This window comes from Oryza glaberrima, chromosome 6, assembly GCF_000147395.1.
Source record: "Oryza glaberrima chromosome 6, OglaRS2, whole genome shotgun sequence".
Lineage (NCBI taxonomy): Eukaryota > Viridiplantae > Streptophyta > Magnoliopsida > Poales > Poaceae > Oryza > Oryza glaberrima.
This window is the reverse complement of record NC_068331.1, coordinates 27,380,544-27,406,495: the sequence shown is the minus strand read 5'-3', so window position 1 is coordinate 27,406,495 and position 25,952 is coordinate 27,380,544. Positions and strand designations below refer to the sequence as shown.

General features: G+C 46.0%; 4 protein-coding genes across 8 annotated transcripts; 3 read left to right on the top strand and 1 right to left on the bottom strand.

The window, feature by feature from the left end:
• Positions 1 to 497: 497 nt before the first annotated feature.
• Positions 498 to 4,221, bottom strand: LOC127775662 (cysteine-rich receptor-like protein kinase 44). 2 transcript variants are annotated; one of them, XM_052301939.1, is made up of 8 exons: positions 3,714 to 4,221; positions 3,312 to 3,364; positions 2,930 to 3,015; positions 2,038 to 2,219; positions 1,760 to 1,961; positions 1,288 to 1,519; positions 1,047 to 1,200; positions 498 to 968 (listed from the first exon to the last, which is right to left on the bottom strand). In XM_052301939.1, exons 1-8 carry the CDS (start codon positions 4,140 to 4,142, stop codon positions 624 to 626), a joined length of 1,683 nt encoding a protein of 560 aa, XP_052157899.1. In that variant the 5' UTR covers positions 4,143 to 4,221; the 3' UTR covers positions 498 to 623. The 2 variants fall into 2 exon arrangements, with proteins under 2 accessions (XP_052157899.1, XP_052157897.1); XM_052301937.1 differs by having other exon boundaries at positions 498 to 1,200.
• Positions 4,222 to 6,851: 2,630 nt separating this feature from the next.
• Positions 6,852 to 11,619, top strand: LOC127778082 (uncharacterized). The gene is made up of 12 exons (XM_052304731.1): positions 6,852 to 7,297; positions 7,404 to 7,545; positions 7,968 to 8,051; positions 8,331 to 8,447; positions 8,536 to 8,766; positions 8,860 to 9,054; positions 9,147 to 9,631; positions 9,925 to 10,024; positions 10,351 to 10,410; positions 10,499 to 10,591; positions 10,681 to 10,800; positions 11,051 to 11,619. The coding sequence occupies exons 1-12, from the start codon at positions 7,212 to 7,214 to the stop codon at positions 11,372 to 11,374; spliced, it is 2,037 nt and encodes a 678-aa protein (XP_052160691.1). The 5' UTR covers positions 6,852 to 7,211; the 3' UTR covers positions 11,375 to 11,619.
• A 1,312-nt stretch (positions 11,620 to 12,931) lies between these two features.
• LOC127777425 (receptor-like protein 2) lies at positions 12,932 to 16,594 on the top strand. 4 transcript variants are annotated; one of them, XM_052304013.1, is made up of 2 exons: positions 12,932 to 13,182; positions 13,957 to 16,594. In XM_052304013.1, exon 2 carries the CDS (start codon positions 14,112 to 14,114, stop codon positions 16,131 to 16,133), a length of 2,022 nt encoding a protein of 673 aa, XP_052159973.1. In that variant the 5' UTR covers positions 12,932 to 13,182; positions 13,957 to 14,111; the 3' UTR covers positions 16,134 to 16,594. The 4 variants fall into 4 exon arrangements, with proteins under 4 accessions (XP_052159973.1, XP_052159975.1, XP_052159974.1 ...); XM_052304015.1 differs by having other exon boundaries at positions 13,815 to 16,594; XM_052304014.1 differs by having other exon boundaries at positions 13,778 to 16,594.
• A 4,216-nt stretch (positions 16,595 to 20,810) lies between these two features.
• Positions 20,811 to 24,557, top strand: LOC127777424 (tyrosine-sulfated glycopeptide receptor 1-like). The gene has a single exon (XM_052304012.1). The coding sequence runs from the start codon at positions 20,967 to 20,969 to the stop codon at positions 24,180 to 24,182; it is 3,216 nt and encodes a 1,071-aa protein (XP_052159972.1). The 5' UTR covers positions 20,811 to 20,966; the 3' UTR covers positions 24,183 to 24,557.
• Positions 24,558 to 25,952: the final 1,395 nt, after the last annotated feature.

The following is a 25,952-nucleotide window of genomic DNA, read 5'->3' as shown; positions in this document are numbered from 1 at the left end:
TCCATCCAGATTTTTTTCGTCACTGTTTTCTTTTATTTTTCTAGTTTTTTACGGTCCAGATTATTTTTTGGTCGCCGTTTTCTTCCGTTGCGTTTTTTTTTAATTTTCCGGTTTTTCCCGAAGCCGTTTATTGCGTTGCGTTTTTTTTCTCTTGAATCAGGCATCCATACTGCTACTATAAGACCTAAATTACACGGTTTTGTATAGTTTAGGGGTGAAGATTTTTAGTATTGGAGATAAAGGGATATCAAACAAACTCGACATAACGTTAAGGGACGTCAAGTGAACTTATTCCCCATCGATTTCGCTTAGGGGTCTAACCAAATCACGGTCCGGTTGATTAGCACAACACGAAACCTGTGGGCCATTGTTGTGGAGTTCGGCCTAATCAGACGGAGCTGACTTAGCTAGCGATGGCCGGGTTGCTGAGCTGAGTAAAATAATCAGCTTTGTGTTGAATGGCAGCGTCACACACCATAGTGGATAGCTCTGATCACTCTCAGAAGCACAATCTACATTACTTGCAGTATTGCGTCACCAAGGCACGCCAATATGGACGACTCAATAAAACAACTCTTTTGTACCATGATCCATATCTACAGTTGGTGTTTTTCCACCTCAAATCAAATTTCTGGGTCAACAATGATGCGAACTCTGGTGGACACCGGAGCTGAACTTGTGATGGTTATGTCTATCGTCTTGCTCGACTGGCCAATATATGTCGATGGCCTGCCAATACTAGCACCTCCATCAGTTAGCTCAGTTGGCTCCTTTGGATCTGATGATAGTATGCTTTGAGAGTTCAGAACTCTAGTAACATCTGTCATTGTGAGCCGTTCTGCTGGATCTTCTTGAGCACAAAGAAGCGCCACCTGAGTGCATCGCATTATCACAGGGCTTTCATATTCATCACACAATGCTGGGTCTACAAGCTCATGCAACCTTCCATCTCTCCACATATGCCATGCCTGAAATATGTTACAGTTAGTCAGGTGTCCAACACAAATACTATTTGCTAGAAGAAGACCATTAAAACAATTACTCACGTCTCGAATGAGATTGCCAACGGTATCCCCTTGTTTCTCCATTATGAAATTCTTTCGTCCACTAATGATTTCTAGAACCACGACACCAAAGCTAAACACGTCTGTCTTAAGCGAATAACGGCCTTCCGATGCATACTCCGGAGCTATGTAACCACTGGAAATGGATAGCAGAGGTAGGCATGAGAAAACTGGAACATATATGTTGCACTGCACCATTCTTTATATTTTGTTCAGCTCATACCTGGTTCCCACGACTCTCCTTGTACGCTCTTCTGCTACATCTGAAACCAGTGTTACCGCAGATCCAAAATCAGCAATCTTTGGGTTCATGTCATGGTCTAAGAGGATATTATTTGGTTTCAAATCCCTATGTACAATCAAACAGTGCTTGTGCAGGTAAAGAAGCCCCTCAGCTAGCCCTTTAATTATCTGAAGTCGCTTAGACCAATTTAGCAATGCGCCCTTCCTTTTATCTGTAGAATGATTGCAAAAGAAATGTACTTTAGAGAACATAGTAATTGCTTACATACTGTTCTTTATCAAATCAACATAGTTTTGGAATCAGACTTTTGCGTGTGTGCATGTGTGTGAAAGGTGTTTCAAATGTGTTGTTATCAGAAGCATAAGAACTGCTTTAGTATGTGCACATTTATTAGGAATTGGATTAAGCCCGTCTCGCAAAACGTATTAAAAAGAGACTGTTTAAAACTTACGGAAGATAATATTGTCTAAACTGCCTTTCTGCATGAACTCATACACAAGAATCTTTTCTTTTTCATGAATGCACCATCCCAATAACCTAATTAGGTTGGTATGCTGAAGCCTTACAAGCTGCAATTCACTTTTGAAATCAAATATTGCTGCATCCACAACAAATCTTTTGATAGCAACTGTATGTCCATCAAGTAGCTGGCCCTGCAATAGAATTCATGTAGCATTCTATTATAACAAATCATATTTTGGGTAGACAAGGAGTATATACATTCATCACCTTGTAAACAGTACCGAATCCACCAATTCCGACATTTCTGTTCTCTGAAAAACCATCTGTAGCATCCACAAGCTGAAAGAAACCAAACTTCCTAAATCCTGGATAGTTCTCTTCAGTTTGGATACAAAGTTTCATTATTGCCTCCATGTCCATTATTTTCTGTTCTTGCAGGTCCACTGTTACTGGATGAGTGGTAAATGACCCCATGTCACCAACGCAATTTGGACAAAAGTTCAATAACTAAAAATGAGAAATGCTCGACTTCTTTGTACAATAATTAGTGACTTCATGATGTGCAAAAGATATATTACTTATGTGAGCAAAAGATATATTCATGGTGTGCGAAAGATAAAACTTAATGAGAACAAATGATATTCATCATGCACTTTATCTACTTCACCTAGTGTAAAAAATGTATGATATCTTTAGCATCTGTATGCTTCTTCTCGCTGAAATTCTGCTTTTTGTTAGATGAAGCTAATGTTGCACATTAGCTGCTATTCTTGTTCAAACTGTGCTTAGTCATTTTTAACTACATTGCAGTGCTATGATGTGATCCAAATAGCCAACACTTGGCCACAAGTCATGATGCTATGATGGATGACTAAAATTTTTTCGAGGGAATGGGCAGGAGCTCTGCCATTTCAATTATAGAAGGAGAAAAACAGAATGGTTTGGTTCAGCGATGGATGACTAAAATGGAGGGGGGATTTTCTCTGTTCCAACGCATTTTCTAAGCATCAGCGGTACACTGTTACATTTATAAAATAAAGTACACTGTTACTGCGACAAATGCAACAATAAGATTATGTTCTTGATGATGAGAACATTTATTGCAATGTGGTTTTCAATTCATAATTAACAACTGCAGGAAACTCATAAAAGTAGTCACCTTCTAATGATTTCCCCCCGATTTCCCTAGGTTTGGTGGCTCCTTGAACATGTATTTCAGTGAACGCCAATACTCTTCTTGGAAACCTAAGATTGGTCAAATATACTCATTATATGCTAGAATCATGAAAAGAGGGTTCTCATTTCAGCCCTAACAAAATGGTAGTCATAACAACTGAGTTTTGAATATAAATAAATATAGACCAGATATGGTCAATGATTCTCTGGTTCCAGCATGAAAATATTCAATATCGGCTATAGTTCGCCTTCAATGTTGACAGTTTTTTTTTTCCCAAAAACCGTGATAAGGACATCAGCTCCCGGATTTGATATGGAAAGAAACATTATGTAATCAGTTATGGGGTACTGGAACAATATCTAACCTTGTGTGATGATCTGAACTACTTGGGACTACACTGGGCACACCCTCGGTTGCCTGCTAGACAACTGCAGATATCATTCACATGAAATTGGCCTGCACACAAAGTGGACTTTTGGAACTAACAGTGCACAAGTAAGGAAAATCTTATGCTCCAGAACTAACAGTTAGTACATGTCAAGTTGTTTGACTAAAAGTTGAAATGGCTATGTACCCCAATTCAGGTACAAGTGCACAACAGAAACATTGACAGGAAGGATCACTTGAGCATATCACTTCGATCAGATGAATCATCATAAAAAGAGATCAGCAATTTCTCCTCCATCTCGATACGCCATAATCTTCAGTTTTAAGATGAACCACCCAAATTATCTTATTACTAGAAAAGGATGAAACAAGGGCTTACCGTGACACGACGATTATTGTTGCTGCTGTCGACGAGAGAGATGAGAGGGATGAGGCGGATGTACATGTCAATCTCGTGCTGCGCTGCGCGGAGCTCGTCGGCCATCCGGGCGCCGAGGAGCAGGCGGTGGAGGTAGCCGCAGTCCTCCTGGCACGCCCTGACGAGCGCGTAGCACCGCCGCAGCGCGCCTTGGAGCCGCTCGAGGGGCCGCCTGGTGGCCTCCCGCCGCATCAGCTCGGCGAGCTCGAGCTCCCGCAGCAGGCCGCCGACGAGCTCCACGTGCTGCCCCAGCCGCCGGCACGCGTCCCGGTGGCGGCGCGCCGCCAGCGCCGCCTGCACGACCATGGAGACCAGCCCCAGCGCGTCCACGCCCACCAGCTGCGCCACGCTCGACGCCTGCCCGAGCGCGCCCCACAGGCCGCTCGCCATGGCCGATCCCCGCCGGGAAAGCTGCTTCGCCCGTTGCCGCCACCGCCATGGACGGGTATATGCGTCGCGACTCGCGAGTGTGAACGTGTCGTGGAAGGCGACTTTGACCAAGCGCGCTGCTGTAAATTGTGGTCGTGTCTACATGGACTCGAAGGCCCGTCTCCGTCGAGATGGCGTAGGGGCCCGAACTAAATCACGGCCCGGCCCAGAAAGACAATCGCGAAATTTATATGGGCCTTGTCTGTCAGATCATTATAGTGTACAGTGCCAGGGAGCATTCAGGTGTACCGAGCACAGGTGGCAAATCAGACGTGATGAGATATGCAGTGAAAATAAATACAGCGCCCAGAGGTTTTGCACTGCATTTTATTACTGACATTTTGTGGCTTTGTACAGGCGTACAGCTCGTACCTGGTTCGATCCCATAACTCTTCTTTTGTGCTCTTTTTTTACCCGCAAAAAGAAAAAAAAAAGAAACATCTGTAAGACTGAAACCAACGTTATAGCTGATCCAAATTCGTTCATGATCTGAAGGATGTGATTCGGTTTCAGGTCCCGATGTTGCATAAATTTTTCACAGGAAAACACTATCAGATGGGTAGGAGTACATTTTTTTTCACGTTTATGTGTGTACTAACGAGTAACGAATGATATTACAAATGCATTTCCTACTTGCAGTGGACATGATCACGGATGAGAGGAGGGATCCTAGACTCCTGGTCCATATGGACCACGCACAAGAACTGAGCAGAGGCCATCACACTCCGTGCTGTTTGCATTGAATCCAATTCAATTAGCTCGCGTTACTCCTACTCCTCTGTGCTTCGCATGAACACACAGCTACAACACTAAAGAAGAACAGTAGCAAGTAGCAGGCCAGCAGCAGCGGCGTACTACTCCTGGTCCCTGATTTCGCGCGTTAGAGAATCCTCTAACTTATTTTCCTCTAATTTTAACATGTAAGTCCGTTGTATAAAGAATCCATATATCAACTATCCCTCATTTTGCCATGCCTAGGCTGCCAAATAGGCTGAGGAACCTCAAAGGACATATGATCCACAGCACGTGCGGGAAGGAACGTGAGGGGCGAGAGCGCTCGGGGAGGAACGAGGCCGAAGCCACTCGCTCGGTCGCTCCACAACTCGGCTGCGTCGCGCTCTCCCTGCTACACGCGTCTTCGTTATCGCCGGAAAACGGGGAGCCTTCTTTGAACACGCGTGCTTCGTTTTGGTGGGCCCGGTTAACAGCGTGGCGTCAAAATCCCTCTCCGTGCCAACGTGGGACGGTAAGGCTGAATGCCATCACACCGCACTGTAAATGCCCTTGTGTTAGAGAAAGATAAGTCAAAGATCTCAATCCGACTAAGGGCCATTGCTGATGCGAGAGCTCGACCTGGCTGGCTGGCACTGAGCCAACTGGCCTAGTGACCTGGGCATGGATAAGGAAGAAAAAAAAAAACGGCTCAGCTTTTCATGGCCGGCGAGGCCAACGGGAAGACGCAACGAAAGCGCGTCGCCTCTCCTCCCGGCGAGGAAGAAAAGCTGCCGCTGCTCGGCGGAGATCCCGATCCTGCTAAAGCCATAGCCCAGGTGGCGTAGCAGGGGCGTCACCTACCTAGGAAGTTTCATCCTTCATGTGCCACGCAATGACAGTTTTAATTCCTCATCAGATCAAGATGATTAAGTTTTTCTTAATTCTTTTTAGCTGAAGGTGATTAGTAGTAGTAAGATTCAAGATGGCAGCAACGGCATGCTAGGACCATATTTTAGTGCTGGTCATCTGCTACAGGCTGGAGTACCTTAAATCCAAAACGGATGCAATTGGTGCTGATATTTTCGGAGGCAGTACAGCACAGTACCACCTAGGATTAGTGTAGTACTGGTACTTTATTTTAGCTGACATAGGATTAGTACTATCCCCAGTGATCATTAAACGCTCATAAATCGAGCACTGTGTGAACACCAACCTTGTCATTTAAGCGCACACCAACATAAACCATACTCCCATTCTCCTACTGGAGTAGTACCATAAACATAAAACACAACAATCCACATGAGTTGAGTACTAATCTTAAGTAGTAATACCTTAGTCTGTTTTAAACGTAGTTGTGGGTTTTTGTGTTTAACGTTTTAACATATGTCTTATTTAAAAAAAATTATATTATTAGTATTTTTATTGTTATTAGATGATAATTTTAAATAAAATACTCCATTCGTCTCAAAATATAAGTATTTTTAAACTTCGACACAGTTTTCGAGATGCTACTATTACCAACAATATCTATAAAAATATGTTTTAAATAAAATGAGTTGCATATTACGATAGTTTATTTAATGATAAATGTAGTAACATCAATTTACATGATTTATCTTTTTATTTTTATGTTTTAATAGTCAAAATTTAAAATATTTGATTTGACACTATTTAAAAAATATTTATATTTTAGGGTGGTGGGAGTAAACCGAACGGAAAAAAAAAAAAGAAAACTCATAATTACACTTGAAATAGAACGGTACGAGTACTAGCAGCAAAGCCAGCAATCCGTTTCTCCTCTACTGAAACTGCAACTAACTGACACGATGATGATGATGTAGGTGTATCTGCCTGCCCCTCGTCGCCGGCGGTCCACTCCACACGGCGAGTATAGGAGCAGCTCACCAACTCCACCAAAATCTCGCACGCTTTCACTCCCTCCCCTGTGGCTGTTGGGCCTCTGCTCCCTCTCCCGCTGAGCAGCGGGCCCCACATGGCACGCGCGCAGCGAGCGCACACCCAACAAGATTTGACTAATTGCTCGCCCTTTTTAGCTAGAGTGGGGTGGTTTTGCCTTTGCTCCCTGCCTTCTCCTCGCCAATGTCGCGCCGGAATGATTGTTGCAGCGCAGCAACACAGGCTAGCAAGAAACTCTAGTCATGGCGGCCATCATCACCAACTCCTCTCTCTACTCTAGTCTCTGGCCTCTTTCCTCTGGATCCTGGCATTTTGCGTTGTCGTTTGCCGTGTTAGTTTAGTGAGCAGATTGTACTTTGGGGGTGGTTAAAGAATCCGGGGGTATTTGTGGGGTGGTGGATGCTGTGGTGCGTCCGCGCGGAGGACGCATTGGCCGCCGCTGCAGCCGTGGCCGTGGCGTCCGACAAGATGCGCTCCGTGACCCTGTCAGTCTCCTGCTGCTTAATTTTACCTGCTTCTCATGGATGTTTGCTGTTGGCCCGTCTCCTCAAGGTTTGGTTCTTTCCTCGCTGTGCGCGCGCGTGTGTGCAGGGGCGGCTCGATCCAGAGGGTGATGCGGAGGATTGGCGGCGGCGGCGGCGGTGGCCGGAGATCGGCCGGGTCGAGGGGCGCGCCGCAGCGGGCGGAATGCCTGGGGGCGGCGAGCGGCGACGCGTCGGCGAGCTGCTCCGGGGTTGGTTTTTGTCTTTGATCAAATTAAAGCCCACTTCTTTCTTGTTGCCAAGCATTTGTGCAATGGGCGTGCAATTTCTTGGTTCCTCCTGCGAAGATTGTTTGTTCTGAAAGCTCGCAAATGTGGTGTTTTTGGGTGCATCCTGGGCACTGGGCAGTTTCAGACGACAAGCTAGCTGTGTTCGCGTGCCAGATTTGAGGGGCCCAGATGAAGTGTCACTTTCCCCTCTCTGTTCTTCGCATTTCTAGTGTAGTAGATGCAGAGGTTTTGACTGCTTGTTTGCTGCATTCTGAACTAAATTTCTTTTGGATGGATTCTGTCCCGGCAGGTGTCCTAGACTGGGGATTTTGTTTGTTTCCTGTTTTTTTGGACAGTTTCAGGTGATATGTGAACCTGATTGCTCTCTTATCTTTCCTCTGTAGGATGATAGTAGCAATGGCACTGGCAAGAGGGATGGAAGCAGAAGGGTAAGGATGCGGCGGTACAGATCGGAGCTCGAGCAAGAAGTGAGTGCTTTTCTTGGTGTAATTCTACTCGTGTTTGAGTTCTGACGACTTTTGTTCCTGTTGTTCAATGAAAGTTGGTACTGATGGGGCTAGCTAGTATAGGCTGTGGCATTATACAATGCTTCATTGAAAATTTATTCATAGAGTGGTCCTCAAATGAAGTCTAATATTTGCTACCTAATGTTTGCTAAAAATTTAGTTACTCTGACGGAACTATATTTGCATTTCAACTGAGTAAGGACTAAGAGCTAATATTTTCAGATGTCATACATGTTTCAGGTAAAGAAACTGCAGAGGCAACTGGAAGAAGAGATTGACTTGCAGTTGGCATTAACAGATGCCATCACAAATAATGCTACACTGATACTTGAGCCCTCTGCAAAGCTTCCAAACAAGGTACAGATTGCATTTTAGTGGATATTTTGCATGTGTATCTAGATAGCCACTCTTTAATATATTTGCTACTTCAATATTTCACGTGCAGGCACAGGAGCTAATAATTAGCATAGCCTCCTTGGAGAATACTGTCTCAAAACTTGAAAAAGACCTAAATGACTTATGTTACCAACTGTGTCATTTAAGGAACAATACGCGACTTGCAGAAAATAATTCCAGATACTTAGAAACTCTAGCTGAAGAAAATAATTCCAGAGGTCTACTGTCTACATCATTACAGTACCAACCACCGTCAACTTGTAAATGTACAGGGGAGGAAGTAAGTCTTTATTATAGAAATGGTCTCATTTTATAGTGCTTCTTTTGGCATTCAAATAGCAACAATTTTTTTCCCTTTTATGAACTTTTGAAGGACATATCAACACTAAGAGATACGAAGCTCGGAGAATCTGAGTCAATGCAAGAAAATTTATTCCCTGGGCTTGAGGACCAACAGAACATTCAAAAAGAGAGTGAAGGGAGAGAGAGAGTATCTCAAGATGGGCTTCTCGAAGAGCATCAAGATGTTCCTTCAAATAGATTGTTGGAAAAACACTGGGACGAAGAGGTTTATATTTATCAGTATTAGGCAAACTTGAATTTATGCTTTATCAAAATATTAAGTTTTCAAAAACTAAATTTTAGCTTGTTTCTTGGCAGATGCAAGAGTCCTATCCTATGGAAAATGGAGGCAGAGAACATCAGATAATAGATGCATTATCATTTGACCAATCTTATCAGAGGAAAAGCAGCATCAACGGTAATGTGTGGAATGGCAATCCAAATAAGCTCTCTGAAGAGATGGTGCGCTGTATGAGAGATATCTTCCTTCGTTTATCTGACTCATCATCCGAGATATCACCAAAGGGGTCTTCTGTTAATTCGATTTCATCAACAGAACGTCTATCTGGCTGTACATTGACATCTGTATCAGATTCATCCTTGATGGCATCAGTGATGCAAAGCCCTTCAATTGATTCAAACCATGACAGTATCGATGAAGTTAGATACTTCGATCCCTACAATGTTAATGGCAAGGAGGTTCGAAGAGACATTGGGAACTATTGTTCAGTAGCTGAGGTGTCTTGGATGTATGTTGGCAAGGAACAGCTTGCATATGCATCTGAAGCTCTAAAAAATTTCAGGTTTCCTTATTAAACTCTATCTGTAGCTATCAACACTAATGAATTTCATTTCATGTCTAAATAAATAGCCTAGACCAATTTAGAAAAGCAAAACTATAGCAATAATTAAGCATGTGAGAAAAATGCTACAGTGGAAGATTCAGTTATTACAAAAAATTCTTCAGTGTTTGTTTCTACCTTGTAGTGCAAAGTAGCACTACTTGGTGTTACGTTTATGAATAAATGATGGACATTATATTATACATGACTTCGATACGATTGCTATTAATTGTTTAAATTACTCTCGTCTGCAGGAATCTCGTGGAGCAACTATCAAAGGTTGACCCTACATGTATGAACTGTGATGAGCGGTTAGCGTTTTGGATTAACCTGTACAATACGTTGATAATGCATGTAAGTATCGGTTCAAATAAAAATGTATGCAAGTATTATCCACTACATTGCATGGAAATATGATGTTATAATTAGTTATTAGCAAAACAATGTGCCTTTTTTTTATGAAGTGGTAATTTTGAAGGCGGTGTTGTGTCGTATATGCCACTGTGGTGTTCTGTTGTAATTTCAGTTTCTTAGTGTATGCTACCATGGTGATTTCTCATTGAAATAGTATTCTAAAAAAAATTACATAGCAGTTCCTGCTCTTTGTCTGCACTGTTCTTTATTTTGGGCCATGCATTACCTACTCTCATGTGTTGTGCATGTTCTATTTGAGGTTACAGGCATATTTGGCCTATGGGGTTCCAGAAAATGACATCAAGCTCTTCTCACTAATGCAAAAGGTTTGTCATCTTTGGCTCTTATTTAAAGATATCATTGGCTTTATAATCATAGTTCTTTAATAAGATGTTAACCAACTTAGTATTGCAGGCCTGTTACATTGTCGGTGGGCAGTCCTTCAGCGCAGCAGAAATAGAGTTTGTGATTCTGAAGATGAAGACTCCAGTACACCGGCCACAACTTGTATATGCACTCTGCTCTTCATTGTCATCTCCTTTCTTCCTTTTCGGCATGCAAGTCGCAGTGAAGCTTATTGTTTTCTCATTTTTCAGTCGTTGATGTTGGCCCTTCACAAGTTCAGAGTTACCGAGGAGCACAAGAAATATTCGATCGATGATGCAGAGCCCCTTGTATTGTTTGGCCTTAGCTGTGGAATGTTCTCATCACCTGCTGTAAGTATATTTACCTTATCTTGGTTTGTCATCTCAACATGTATACACGGACAGTCTTTTAAAGAAGCTAAAAGTTACCAGTATGTTTCAGGATTACCTTATAGTGTTATACGCCTCTGAATATATTCACTCTTGCCTGAAACACTCATAAATCTTCTTTTATGTGCCAGTATTTACAACAAAAGAAAAACTGTCATTTTTCATGCCTATCCTCATTTCCAAAATGAAATGTGCGTTTGCTGTCAAACAGGTCAGGATTTTCTCAGCTGGGAATGTTCGGCAGGAGCTTCAGGAATCGATGAGAGACTACATCCGAGCATCGGTTGGTATAAACGACAGCGGGAAGCTCATCGTCCCAAAGCTGCTTCAGAGCTATGCCAAGGGCACCGTGGAGGACTCTCTGCTCGCCGACTGGATCTGCCGTCACCTCACACCAAACCAGGTCGCAGCTGTCCAAGACACTTCGTCGTCGCGGAAACAGCGGCTTCTTGGTGTGCGCAGCTTCAGCGTCGTTCCATTTGACTCAAAATTCCGGTATCTGTTCTTGCCTGACAACAGTAGCTCCCAGCACTGAACCAAGCTTGCCCTGCCAATTGTTCAGAAAGAAACCAAGAGTAGCATTTTGACAAACTGAAAAAGAAAATGAAGAGATCAGCTGTACATGTTGTAAATCTTTTAGGGTGATTCTTTTTTTTTGGCTTGTAAAGATCGTTTGTAAGCCATGGATGCTTATATAAAAACTGTAGTATAAAGGTTTGTGTATAATTTGCTTCTTTTTAGCAACAATCAAGATGGTAAAATGCAGACAGTTTTTCTTCTAGCTTCCTGCTGTCCTGACCTCCTGATTGTAGGAGCCCCGACCGTCATGCTCAACACAATAAGGTTGTGTTTAGTTGGATCCAAAGTTTGAATTTTGGTTGAAATTGGAGATGATGTGATTGAAAAGTTGTGTGTATGATAGGTTGATGTGATGGAAAAGGACTGAAGTTTGGATCCAAACTTTGGATCTAAACACAGCCTAATGTTTGGCATGACCGTTTGCATTATTGCACGGCACTAGCAAATGCTGATAACTTGACAAGACATTCTTTGGTGAGCAGACAAAAGGTTTCCATGATTAGTGCTAAGTCTCCGGTGGTTCAGTTTCTGATCGGCGCATTGACTAGAACAGCGCATTGCAGAGGTCTCCCTTCGGGGAAATTAGATAAACAGGTCTCCCTTCGGGGAAATTAGATAAACATAAGCTCAACCAAGAAGATGTATACTAAGGGTTATCTAATTACTATTAGGCTAAATTTATTCCACCTTAGTTGCTATCATTGTGAATTTGTGATCCGTGCATATGCATACATGAAACGAGTTGCAAACTGTCATACATATGCATACCATACCATCGATATACCGGCTCATGAAGCCCGGTGATTATTGGATGCACTTTCCTTGTCATGCAAACCTAAGGTAGAGGAATTGAAAAGTCAATAATCTAGATTGACCTCGTCGTCTAAGGCCATGTTTAGTTCTCTGGCTAAATTTTTTTAAGTATACATATACATATTTGAAGTATTAAACGTAGACTAATAACAAAATAAATTACATATTCCGCTTGTAAACTACGAGACGAATTTATTAAGTCTAATTAATTCATCATTAGCAAATGTTTACCGTAGCATCACATTGTCAAATCATGGCGCAATCAGGCTCAAAAGATTCGTCTCGCAATTTACATGCAAATTGTACAATTGATTTTTTTTTGTCCACATTTAATGTTCCATATATGTGTCCAAACATTTGATGTGATATTTTTAGCTAAAATTTTTTTTATCTAAACACACACTTGGTTGAAAAATGTATGTAGCACAGTTGGCATGCAGGGTTGACGAACAAACCACAAGTGGCCACGTGCCACTGCCAACTCTTCTTTTTCTTTTTTCCTTTTTAACAAGAGTTGGTGAACAAAATACGACCCACAGGACTGCATCGTAAAATTTTTAGAAAAAGCTATATTTACTATTCATTTTTACTAAATTCTTATTAATATTGATGTGTTATGCTACGAATGTATCGAGAAATTTTTTATAACTTCTATCTATCGTAGCGGTGCTCAAAATGTTTGGGGGTAAAAGAGAGACAATTGACTGGACTTTTGTCGTGTTGACCACAGCCTAATCCTCCTCGGATGTCTCCTCCTCGAGCGGATTAGGGTATGGTGGCGCCGTGCGCGGCCTCGCCGACGAGGGAAAAGGTCTCCAGTGACCTCCCGTGCGGCATGACCGGCGAGCGCGGCGACCTCCTCGCCCGCCTCGCCGGCGGGCGCGGTGTCCTCTTCGACGGCGCGACCGCGCGAGTAGTAGCGCGGCAGCATCTCCCGGCGCGGCGTGAACGGTTAGCCGCTTCTGCATCTGAACTTGGGCTAACATTTGCCTGAATTTTCTTTTCGATTTCGAAATCTACCTATAAATGTTATTCAGGAAAATCCTGAAATAATCACTTTACGTATACTAAGGCTGTAAGGCATATCGATTATCAGTTTAGCACACTAATCGCAGAAAAGGGGAATATGTCGTACATTGTCGCTGTGGATAAATTTATAACCGTGGAGATCCACTGGGCAGAAAGCTCATAACTATACTGTATATAGTTATATAAAACATATAATTCCACTTCAAATAAAATTAAATATAGTGCCTACAATTACATGGAAAATTTAGCTTATCTCATTAAAAAAACACATTTTTTTCCCTTTACAAATAGATCAACCCTTCATCGCAAACAAGTAGTATACAAGAACATCAAGGCTCACTGACTCGCTCTGTGTTGAAAACTGTGTGCTTTCTGGCATTATGAACTGAGACCGTATGAAAAAAAATAATCTGTTGACTGCGTCCATTTGTTTGGTATGCAAATATTCTACTTTAAGCCAACTATTTTTCACTAATCAGTACCGCTACCAATTCAGCTCAAATATAAAATTCTGCAGCTACTCTTCATTTTACATTTTATCCGTTTGGGTGAAGCTGAAGGCCCACATACCCTCGTGCTCATGGCTTCAGCACTACAACTCTCAGGCATCTTTTATCATGGTGTTTGGATCAATATAGTTTGATTATATGGTTTTTATTTTTTCTTTCTGACATGACACATGGTTTCAATTTTCAGGCAAGATCCACAAATCGGCCGCGCTGTTCTTTGGCCTTGCTGTTGTTGTTCTGCTCTCCTTTGCCTCTCCGACCAGCTTCTGCACGGAGCAGGAGGAGAGCTCCCTCATCGGCTTCCTAGATGGTCTCTTGCAAGGTGGCAATGGCAGCCTCGGCATGTCATGGGTGAAGAGGACAGACTGCTGGAAATGGGAAGGCATCACCTGCAGCAGTGATGGCACAGTCACAGATGTCTTGCTGGCTGCTAAGGGTCTCCAAGGGCACATCTCGCCATCGCTCGGCAATCTTACTGGGCTGTTGCACCTCAACCTGTCTCACAACTTACTCGATGGCTACCTACCAATGGAATTGTTGTTCTCCAGAAGCATCATTGTTCTTGACGTCAGCTTCAACCGCCTAGATGGTTCTCTGCCAGAGTTGGAGTCCCCTAGTGGTGGTTTTCCTCTCCAGGTACTGAATATCTCGAGCAATTCATTTACAGGGCAGTTCTCATCGAAACAATGGGAAGTGATGAAGAATATTGTCGCCCTTAATGCAAGCAACAACAGCTTTACAGGACAGATACCATCTTCTATCTGCATCAACTCCCCATCATTTGCTATCCTTGACCTTTGTTACAACCAATTCAGTGGCAGTATTCCCTTGGGGCTTGGAAATTGCTCCAAGCTGAGAGAGTTCAAGGCTGGCTACAACAATTTTAGTGGAGCTCTCCCTGAAGAACTCTTCAGTGCTACCTCATTGGAGCAGTTGTCTCTTCCTAACAATGATTTACAGGGAGTTCTTGATGGTTCCCACATATTAAAACTCATCAAGCTGACAGTCCTTGATCTCGGATCGACTGGGCTCAGTGGCAACATCCCGGATTCTATTGGCCAACTAAGCACATTGGAGGAGCTCCGGCTGGACAACAACAACATGTCTGGTGAGCTGCCATCGGCCCTAGGTAACTGCACAAATCTGTGGTATCTCAGCCTCAGAAACAATAAATTTGTGGGAGATCTTAGTAAAGTCAATTTTACCCGGTTGAATTTGAGAATCGCAGATTTCTCAATTAATAACTTCACTGGTACAGTTCCAGAAAGCATATTCTCATGCAGCAATCTAATTGCGTTGCGGCTGGCTTTCAACAAGTTTCATGGCCAGCTGTCACCAAGAATGGGCAATCTGAAGTCCATGTCCTTCTTTTCAATAGCCGATAACCATTTCACAAATATCACAAATGCACTTCGGATACTCAGGAGCTGCAAGAACCTTACGTCCCTGCTTATGGGAACCAATTTCAAGGGTGAAACCATACCACAAGATGAAACAGTTGATGGTTTTGAGAATCTTCGGGTACTGACCATAGACTCTTGTGGATCAGTTGGGCAAATCCCCCCTTGGATATCAAAGCTCAAAAAACTGGAGGTGTTGGATTTATCAAACAATATGCTCACTGGAGAAATACCATTTTGGATTAGTGATATGCCTGTTCTTTTCTATTTAGACATAACAAACAACAGTCTTACAGGGGATATCCCAGTTGCATTGATGAACTTGCCGATGCTACAATCAGGGAAGAATACTGCCCAGTTGGACCCAAATTTTCTTGAATTGCCTGTTTATTGGACACCATCACGTCAATACCACTTGCTCAATGCTTTTCCTAACGCATTGAATCTAGGTAACAATAGTTTCACAGGAGTGATTCCCCCTGAGATTGGTCAGTTGAAAATGCTTGATGGTTTCAATGTCAGCTTTAACAGGTTATCTGGAGAAATATCACAGCAGATATGCAACCTCACAAACCTGCAATTGCTAGATTTATCAAGCAATCAGCTCACAGGTGAACTACCGGCCGCACTGACTGATCTGCACTTCCTTTCTAAATTCAATGTTTCTAACAATGAACTAGAAGGGCCAGTTCCAACTGGAAGACAGTTTGATACATTTCTCAATTCTAGCTATAGTGGGAATCCAAAGCTATGCGGCCCTATGCTCGGTAACCCTTGCAGTCCCACTACAAGAAAAGAAACCTTCACCTCACAGCGGCACAACTTACGGCGTGCATTAGTCATTGGAATCACCTTGGGAGCACTCATCGCTCTTGCTTTGCTTGCATGCTTCTTGATTGGGCGGTTGGTATATGATGATCACACCGAAAGCCTAACTCACCTTCAAATGCGGTACCGAAGATAGATGCTTAACAGATTCAGTTTTTTTATTTGATTCTGATGCCAACATTTATGGTTTAATCACTTTTAAACTTCTTTTTATGGCTGCTCATATTGTTTTTTTTTTTCGCCAGGGGGGGGGGGGGGGGGGGGGGCTCGGATAGCCTGAAATAGCATGCTACTAAACGGTTATGTGAATTTACTGAATCAACTGTATGAACCAAGTTATATCCAATTTCAGGAATCAGATGAGGGGAATTTGCTAGGCTTTGCATTTGTGCCAACTCTGAACAATGAAGGAATGGGTGAAATGAGTAATGTAGAGTGATGGCTAATTTAGGTGATGGAAGTTCTGTTTCTCTCTGTCTAAGCCGTAGGCTTGTAACAAGCTCAAAACATTGCGTTCAAGGTGATTTTTTTTTTGAGAACTTTCAAGGTGATTTTAAGTTCAAATCTTCTCGAACATGAGAGTCAGAGATTTGAATCCTTGTTTGCTTGACCTCTTCCGCCGTGGATTTGTTAACTGGTAGTTGAGTAGTTGACCGCCACTCTGCAGACTTTACTTTGAGTTCACGCGAGTGTCTGAATCCTTCGGACCTGCTGCGCGCTAGCCCACTGCACTGTCGATGAACAAGTGGTCAGAGTTGCTTGTTTTGTTCCTCTGATCACAGAAATGAAAAGAGAATGAATATTATGGCCTTATGGCATGGCAGTGCTTACTGATGTTGATCAGCTGGCATTTGAAGACGAATCACAAGCTACAGTTCAAAATATGCGCTGTGCACAGCAAGCAAAACTTTTCTATGAGCCATATACATCGTGTAAAAAAGGTACTATGTCCCAGAAAAATATTATCTACTACTACGACTACTACCTCTGAACTTGAAATTCAGAGAAATACTCGCATGCAGAAACTATATTTGGCCATGCACTTGGGAGTACAATGTCATCTCAAAAACCATCAAACAGTAGCCATCCCGAGACCTATAGCGAATTAGCGATTGACATAGACAAAACTCTGCTAGCTGCTCCAATATTCTTCCATTGTTCGGTAAGCAGACGAGGTTTTCCATGATTACTGCTCTCTGTGTCCGGTGAGTCAGTTCCTGACGGCGCATTACTGGAAGGACATTGCGGTTTGCAGAGTTTTCATGCATATACCCTACCAAACAAGCCCTCCAAACGAGCGCCGGCGCCGGCGCCGGTCACCGGAGTCCGGGGCGGCGGCCGGAGCCAGATCGCCTGGGCCAATTAACACCAGTTGAGTCAAAAGAACACGGAGTCCAACTGATTGAGCAGGATTTAGCCATGGGCCCATGGCCCATGGGCCTATCTTGTGGCTGCATCTCGCGGTTTAATCGATCAGTTACGGCCCGTGTAGGCGTGCAACCCACCAGTGCACCGGCCTACTTCGCATAGGGTTCCAGCTTACGTCACGGTAACGTAAGTTGGAATCTTCTGGAGTGTGAGAATCACCCGGAGAATTGAGGAATAAAATTTGAAAATATACTTTTTTTTCGTATTTTGTGTTTATATACACGGGCGAAAAAGAATTGCATGAATATACATCTTCCGCGGAACGGAGGTGCGGGATCGCCACTCGCCACGCGCTCCCGCGGCTTGGCCGCGCGGGACCGCCGCTCGCCGTGCGCTCCCGCGTTGCCGTTGCGCGGGACCGTTTCGGTCGGCAGCAGCATGCATGCATCATTGCGTCATTGCTGCATCATTGCGATGCAGCGTCATCATTGCGTCAGCTCGGCTGGATGTATGCACGGCTCCGCAGGGCAGGTATGCGGGACCGTTCGGTCCCGCAGTGCAGCCGCGTGGGACCGGCGCTCCCGGAGCATCAGCGGACAATTTTTTTGTCCCCGGTGTGTGGTACCGCGTCGGTCGCGCGTCCCCGCCGCGCGGGACCGTGATGTCGCTCGCGGGTGCGACGGTTCCGCGCGGCCGTTCCGCGGGAGCGAGTGGCACCGTCTTGGTCCCGCACCTCCATTCTGCGGTAGAGGTATATTTTCGCAATTCTTTCCCATGCATGTATATAAATGCAAAACGTTGAAAGAAAAGGTATATATTCAATTTTTTTTCGAGAATTGAGAAGCTTCTATTCTCAGCTCTGCACCGTACGTTGACTCGTCACCAGTCACCACCGATCGAGTTGGGTGCAGGGTTTACAAAACCGCACAGGTACCATGCGGTTATCGTAGTTACCACGTGCGGTAACCTTTTCGGTTTTTAAAACTATGGTATGTCTCGCGGTTATCACGCGGTTACCGCGGTAACCGTCTTACCATGGGGTGCGGTAACCGTGTAAAAAAGGTAAGGGAAACCTGGTTGGATGCACGTGAATGTCTGAGCTACTCTAAACGCAGACTCGCCCTGCCGCTGTCCCACTCGCACTTTGCCACTGTCGATAAAGTCGGTACTCCCAGCCTATACTGATCAACTGTCATTGCGAGGATAACACTAGTAGTAACTACTCCTATAAGACCGAGTTTAGATCCAAAGTTTTTCTTCAAACTTCCAACTTTTTTATTACATCAAAACTTTTCTACACACATAAACTTCCAACTTTTCCATCACATCGTTCTAATTTCAACCAAACTTTCAATTTTGGTGTCAACTAAACACACCCTAAGCCAACTATATGTCTATATAAGATATACAAACAATAAAAAATATTGGCTCTATTGCAAGAGCAAACTCTACACATATTTTAAAATATTTACAATATAAATTCAAAATGAGAGAAAAGAAAATATAGAGCCAACCTTATAGTCTACCTATGTTAGCTTTAACATAAGCTAATAGCTAATGTAACTTATGTTTTTTACTCCCTCCATACCAGAATATAGCAACCTAGTACCGGATGGGACGTATCCTAGTACTACGAATCTGGACATGCCCCATGCCCAAATTCGTAGTACTAGGATACGTCTAATTTGGTCCTAGGTTGCTATATTCTGGGATGAATGGAGTAGTTTTTTCAAAAAAAAAATTAAAATAAGAAGGACGATTAAAGTTGGATATGGAAACTCATGGCTACCAACTATGGAAGTAACGAAATTCCAGAGTTTTTGACCCTGCACTCTCTTCGGTCTCAAAGGTTCTAGAATCCATCCTTTCGGAGAGTCATCTGGGATCATTAGCTAGCATTGCTACTTTTGGAGATTTTTTTGGGAGTGTAATGTGGCTCTGCCCCTTCCCGCTGATTGGAGTTGCGTTTAGCCTGTCACAGTAGTTTCTTTCCTTTTGCTTGGTTTTGTCTTTTTTTTTTCACTTCCCCTGGCATAAGCCGATCTGGTTGATTTGCGTTGTGTAACAAAATTTTTTTCTTCTAATATATTAATGTGTAATTCTTTTGCATATTCACGAAAACTTATAGCTGCGTTTATTTTGAGACGAGAGAGTACTATATTCTCTAAAAATACGTGAAAAGTGTCAAATCAGTATGGTTGAAAGTTTCCTGAAAAAAATGTCTACTGCTCTGAACTCTGAACTTCTGGAAACATGTACTCGCTCGCAGAATTGCCCATGCACTTTGGAAAGTCGGGCGGCAGCAGAATACAATATCCTCTGAAAGAAACATCAAACAGTCGCCATCAGAAAGCGTGTGGTGATTGACATCGACAAAACTATACTACATGCATTAGCAAATTTCATCTGATCAGCAACTAACCACAACGTACAAACACTAGAAAATTTGCAACTTGAGTCTTAAACAAATTAACCGCCCTTTCCGCACCCAATCAGCCAGAGAAACCCAACAGCCAAAGTCAAACGTGCTGCCGGAGCATAACTTTTTTCTATATTGAGATCAAATCCAAAAATATACTCCTATAAACTTGCAAGAACTATCCTGGTATCTCCTTTTTAAATATCCAGATTGCAGAGTTCATTATTCACATTATTTGTTAGCTCCTTCGTCATTTCTTTTTAAACGACTCGCAACCAGACAAGACGTAGTTTATATTGATAGAACAGAAAAAAAAAATACAAGATTACAACTTTATAACTAGAAAAACAAAGAAAAAAAAGGCCACCACCCGCTCACCGGTAGCTAACACATGGACCTAGGAGATCGAATGCCCTACATATATCCACTGCTTGACAATAAAATCCAATATCCCCACAACGAATTGTCAGAAAACTTTTACAAGTTTTTTTTACCTCCAATACATTCAGATTTATGACCATCAAATATTCTCGAGATTTATGCATAAAGGAAAAAATTGTTAGAAAATTTTTCACACATGTCACTTATAAAATCACGGTTACAGTGTTATGTATAAGTTATGTCTTAGTTACAGTGTAATCACAATGTAATTACATTTCGACTATATTATAGTTACATCTGAACTTTTTCGCTAAAGAATAATACTCCCTATAATTCTTCACCGTAGTTAGTGTGCACCTCGCCGTGGAAGGAGAAGACCGGCAGTAGCGACGACGTCGATTATTAAAAAAAAAAAACAAAAATATATGCGGACTCTTCGAGTCCAACCTGAGCCGGATCATGAGTTGATGACTTCTCGCGATGCACTACGCGAACGCGGCGCTGCCTGCCTGCCGCCCCGCCTGCACGTACGCCGCAGTTGACTCGCATTACAATATGCAGCTCAGCTTTCAGTTACAGCGTCAGATAACGTTATACAATGGCGACCTCTCCAATCTTCTTGCGCCAGCTGATACTTAATTTGACAATCTCTTCTCCTTCCTCGATTTGCTCCCTGCTCCATCGCCATTCGCCAAGCCTAGCTATCAGATCGGTCGCGGTGGACTTGGGAGCATGCGTGGCAACTCGGCCTCTTCGCCGCCATGCACGTCGTGGTGATCTTGCCACGGCGGAGAGCCGGAGATGAGTAGCCGGGTCGTCGTCGTCTCGGGAGTTCTTGTGCTGGTTTTGGTCGTCGTCTCCGTTTGTGGCCGGGCAGCTGCGTGCGTTGAGGCGGAGAGGGAGGCGTTGCTGTCCTTCCTCGCCGCTGCCGCGCCGCCGGCAGGGGATGGCATCGCCGCCCAGTGGCGAGGGTCGCCGGACTGCTGCGCGTGGGACGGCGTGGGGTGCGGCGTCGACGGCGCGGTCACGCGTCTGTGGCTGCCGGGACGCGGGCTCGGCGGCACGATCTCGCCGTCGATCGCCAACCTCACCGCGCTCACGTATCTCAACCTGTCCGGCAACAGCCTCTCCGGCAGGTTCCCCGACCTGCTGTTCGCGCTGCCCAATGCTACGGTTGTCGACGTCAGCTACAACCGTCTCTCCGGCGAGCTACCTAACGCGCCGGTGGCGGCGGCGGCGGCGGCGACGAATGCCCGTGGCAGCCTCTCGCTTCAGGTGCTCGACGTGTCGAGCAACCTCTTGGCGGGGCGGTTCCCGTCCGCGATCTGGGAGCACACGCCGCGCCTCGTGTCGCTCAATGCCAGCAACAACAGCTTCCATGGCTCGATCCCGTCCTTGTGCGCGAGCTGCCCGGCGCTCGCCGTTCTCGACCTCTCCGTGAACGTGCTTAGTGGGGCCATCTCCCCCGGGTTCAGCAACTGCTCGTGGCTGCGCGTTCTCAGCGTGGACCGCAACAACCTCACCGGCGAGCTCCCCGGCGACATCTTCGACGTGAAGCCGCTGCAGCGTCTGCAGCTACCGTCCAATCAGATAGAAGGCCGGCTTGATCCGGAGCGCATCGCCAAGCTGACCAATCTGATCACGCTTGATCTTACCTACAATATGTTCACCGGCGAATTGCCGGAGTCGATCAGCCAGCTCACGAAGCTGGAGGAGCTCCGGCTTGGCCATAACGACTTCACCGGAACTCTCCCACCGGCGTTGAGCAACTGGACCAGCCTCCGATGCCTCGACCTCCGGTCGAACAGCTTCGTCGGGGATCTCACGGTCGTTGACTTCTCCGGCCTCGCCAACCTCACCGTCTTCGACGTGGCCGCCAACAACTTCACCGGCACAATCCCGCCAAGCATCTACTCCTGCACGGCAATGAAGGCGCTGCGTGTCAGCAACAACCTCATGGTCGGCCAGATCTCGCCGGAGATCGGCAACCTGAAAGAGCTCCAGTTCTTCTCACTGACCGTGAACTCCTTCGTCAACATCAGCGGCATGTTCTGGAATCTCAAGGGCTGCACGAGCCTCACCGCGATGCTCGTGTCCTACAACTTCTACGGCGAGGCGCTGCCGGACGCCGGCTGGGTCGGCGACCACGTCAGGAGCGTCCGGTTGATGGTGATGCAGAACTGCGCGCTGACCGGCGTGATCCCGTCGTGGCTGTCGAAGCTGCAGGATCTCAACGTCTTGGATCTCTCCGGCAACCGGCTCACCGGCCCGATCCCGAGCTGGCTCGGCGCCATGCCGAAGCTGTACTACGTCGACCTCTCCGGGAACCAGCTGTCCGGGGTGATACCGCCGTTGCTGATGGAGATGCGGCTGCTTACATCCGAGCAGGCCATGGCGGAATTCAACCCAGGCCATCTCCCGCTCATGTTCACCCTGACGCCGAACAACGGAGCCGCGAGCCGGCAGGGCCGCGGATACTTCCAGATGTCCGGCGTCGCCACGACGCTCAACTTCAGCGACAATGGCATCACCGGCGCGATCCCGCCGGAGATCGTGAAGCTAAAGACGCTGCAAGTGCTCGACGTCAGTTACAACAACCTCTCCGGCGGCATCCCGCCGGAGCTGAGCAGCCTCACCAGGTTGCAGATTGTGAACTTGCGCTGGAACCGCCTCACAGGGACGATTCCTCCGGCGCTCAAGGAGCTCAACTTCCTCGCCGTCTTCAACGTGGCGTACAACGACCTCGAGGGGCCGATCCCGACGGGCGGCCAGTTCGACGCGTTCCCGCCACGGGACTTCACGGGGAACCCGAAGCTCTGTGGCGAGGTGATCTCTGTTCCCTGCGGTGACAGATTCGACGCGACAGACACCACTTCGTCTAAGGTCGTCGGGAAGAAGGCCCTGGTCGCCATCGTTCTTGGTGTCTGCGTTGGCCTGGTTGCTCTCGTCGTCTTCCTCGGATGCGTTGTGATCGCCTTCAGAAGAGTGGTGTCCAATGGAGCCGTCCGTGATGGCGGGAAATGCGTGGAGTCGACCCTGTTCGACTCCATGTCTGAGATGTACGGAGACAGCTCCAAGGACACGATCTTGTTCATGTCGGAGGCCGCTGGCGAGGCGGCGAGCGGAGTGACGTTCGTGGACGTCCTTAAGGCGACGAACAACTTCAGCGCGGGAAACATCATCGGTTCGGGCGGGTACGGCCTGGTGTTCCTCGCCGAGCTGCAGGACGGCACCCTGCTCGCCGTGAAGAAGCTGAACGGCGACATGTGCCTGGTGGAGCGGGAGTTCCAGGCGGAGGTGGAGGCGCTGTCCGCGACGCGCCACGAGAACCTCGTCCCTCTCCTGGGCTTCTGCATCCGCGGGCGGCTGCGGCTGCTGATCTACCCGTACATGGCGAACGGCAGCCTCCACGACTGGCTGCACGAGCGGCGAGCCGGTGCCGGCCGCGGCGCGCCGCAGCGTCTGGACTGGCGCGCCAGGCTCCGCATCGCGCGCGGCGCCAGCCGCGGCGTGCTCTACATCCACGACCAGTGCAAGCCACAGATCGTGCACCGCGACATCAAATCGAGCAACATCCTCCTCGACGAGGCCGGCGAGGCCCGCGTCGCCGACTTCGGGCTGGCGCGCCTCATCCTCCCCGACCGGACGCACGTCACGACGGAGCTGGTCGGCACGCTGGGGTACATCCCGCCGGAGTACGGCCAGGCGTGGGCGGCGACGCTGCGCGGCGACGTGTACAGCTTCGGCGTCGTGTTGCTGGAGCTACTGACAGGGAGGCGGCCCGTCGAGGCTTTGCCGCACGGGCAGCAGCGGGAGCTCGTCCGGTGGGTGCTCCAGATGAGGTCGCAGGGGAGGCACGGCGAGGTGCTCGACCAGCGGCTGAGGGGCAAGGGCGACGAGGCACAGATGCTGTACGTGCTCGACCTCGCATGCCTCTGCGTCGACTCGACGCCGTTGAGCCGGCCGGCGATACAGGACATTGTTAGTTGGCTGGACAACGTCGAATTCATCGGCTGATCAGACGTCTGAATGTCTGTGATCTCCAATGGCGAACATGTCGGATTGTTCTGCCAAAATGGAGCATTTCTGTATGCTGAGCAGGTGTTGAAAAATGCAAAAATGACTGTAATCTGAACAGTGGAAAATTACGTATCGGTGGAGCAGTGAGTTGCTTAACAATCATTAATGGACTACAGAATGTAGATGGATTCTAATCACTCGGGTCTCTGTCTCTCCGCGCGACACGAAGCAGCAGCAAGCACGTCCATCTGTCTCGGCCTGTGAAACATGTCGAAACTTTCTCTAGGCCCATTTTAAGACCTTGTTTGGATTGACATGGTCCGGTGTTGGACTGGTAGATTGCATGCATTGATTAGGAACAAGTTCATTGTGCGTCCCTCAATTTGTCGCCGAATCCGAAATTCGTCCCTAAACCAAAATACCAGATATAATGAGTCCCTCAATTTACAAAACCAGATCACCCGAGATCCTAAGCAGTACCCGATTTTAATTGACGTGGCAAGCTAAGTCAGCGTGCACCCGATATGTTAGTGACCTCATCTCTATTCACCTATCTCTTTCTCTTCCTCTCCTTTGTTCCTATCTCACCAGTGCGGCGGCGGACGGTGATGAGGATGGCACCAACGACGGGCACCGGTGGGTGATGAGGAGGACGGCAGCCGGCGACGAGCGGTGAGGAGGATGGCAGCGGCAATGTGCATATGCAATTGCTGTTGCAGTGAATGGGAGGAGAGGTAGTAGGGATGGATCTGAAGGATGGCATGGGTTAGAGAGGAGGGCTAGAGGGGTATGGCGGCAGGTGCAGTGCCGCTGGCATTCAACGAGTTCCATAAACATGGATGAGCTGTTGTGAACTATCTAGAGGGCAATGGAGAGCCACTGAGCCAGACAATGGCTTCGGCGTCATGGGCGCGGAGAAGGAACGGGAGGGTGTGCGTCGGGGGTGAGGTTATGAGCGCGCCGGGGACAAGGGCGATGTTGAAGTAGATGAGCACGTATGCGAGGCTCGCTAGGGGGGTGGGGGGTGGTTGCTAATGCGCGCGCCAGTTGGCCTCCCTCCTCGCGCGCCTCTTTTTTTTCTTTATGTTCGTACTTTTTTTTCCTCGGTTTTGGCGCCTCCGAATGCCATTTTCTTTTTGTTTCGCCGTTTTCTTTATCTGATTTTTTCAATCTTTCGCACACCTATTTGCAAATGTAGAATTGAAAGTTTTCAAATTTGAGTTGAAAATTTTTAAATCTTGACTTGAGAGTTTTCAAATTTTGTGTTGCTAGTTTTTAAATTTGAGTTGAAAGTTTTCAAATATGAGTTGAAAGTTTTAAATTTGAGTAGAAAGTTTTTTAAATTTGAGATGAAAAGTTGAAAAATTTCAAATTTTGACTTCAAAAATTCAAATTCGAGCTGAAAGTTTTTAAATATGGGGTGAAATTTTTCAAAATTTAACTTCATGTATAATTTCTTTTCAATCTGTTACTTAAAAAAAATCTTCCGAAAAAAGGCAAATTCTACCTTAATTATAGTCATTATTTGAAACTAACCGCACTAGCTTCTTAGTTACTTTAGATGTACGCGTCTCAAAAAAAAATCTTGGAAAAAAAGAAAGCTCGCAGGGTGATGAGGGCTCGCCACGTGACACACGCGCGACTTAGAGAAGTTGCGCGTACGCGCTAATTAGGAAAACCGCTCGCTAGGAGCACCGACTGCCGCATGTACTCGCTCCACCCCTGCCTCATGGTACCCACAGCCTCTTCACTGTCAAACAATTGATC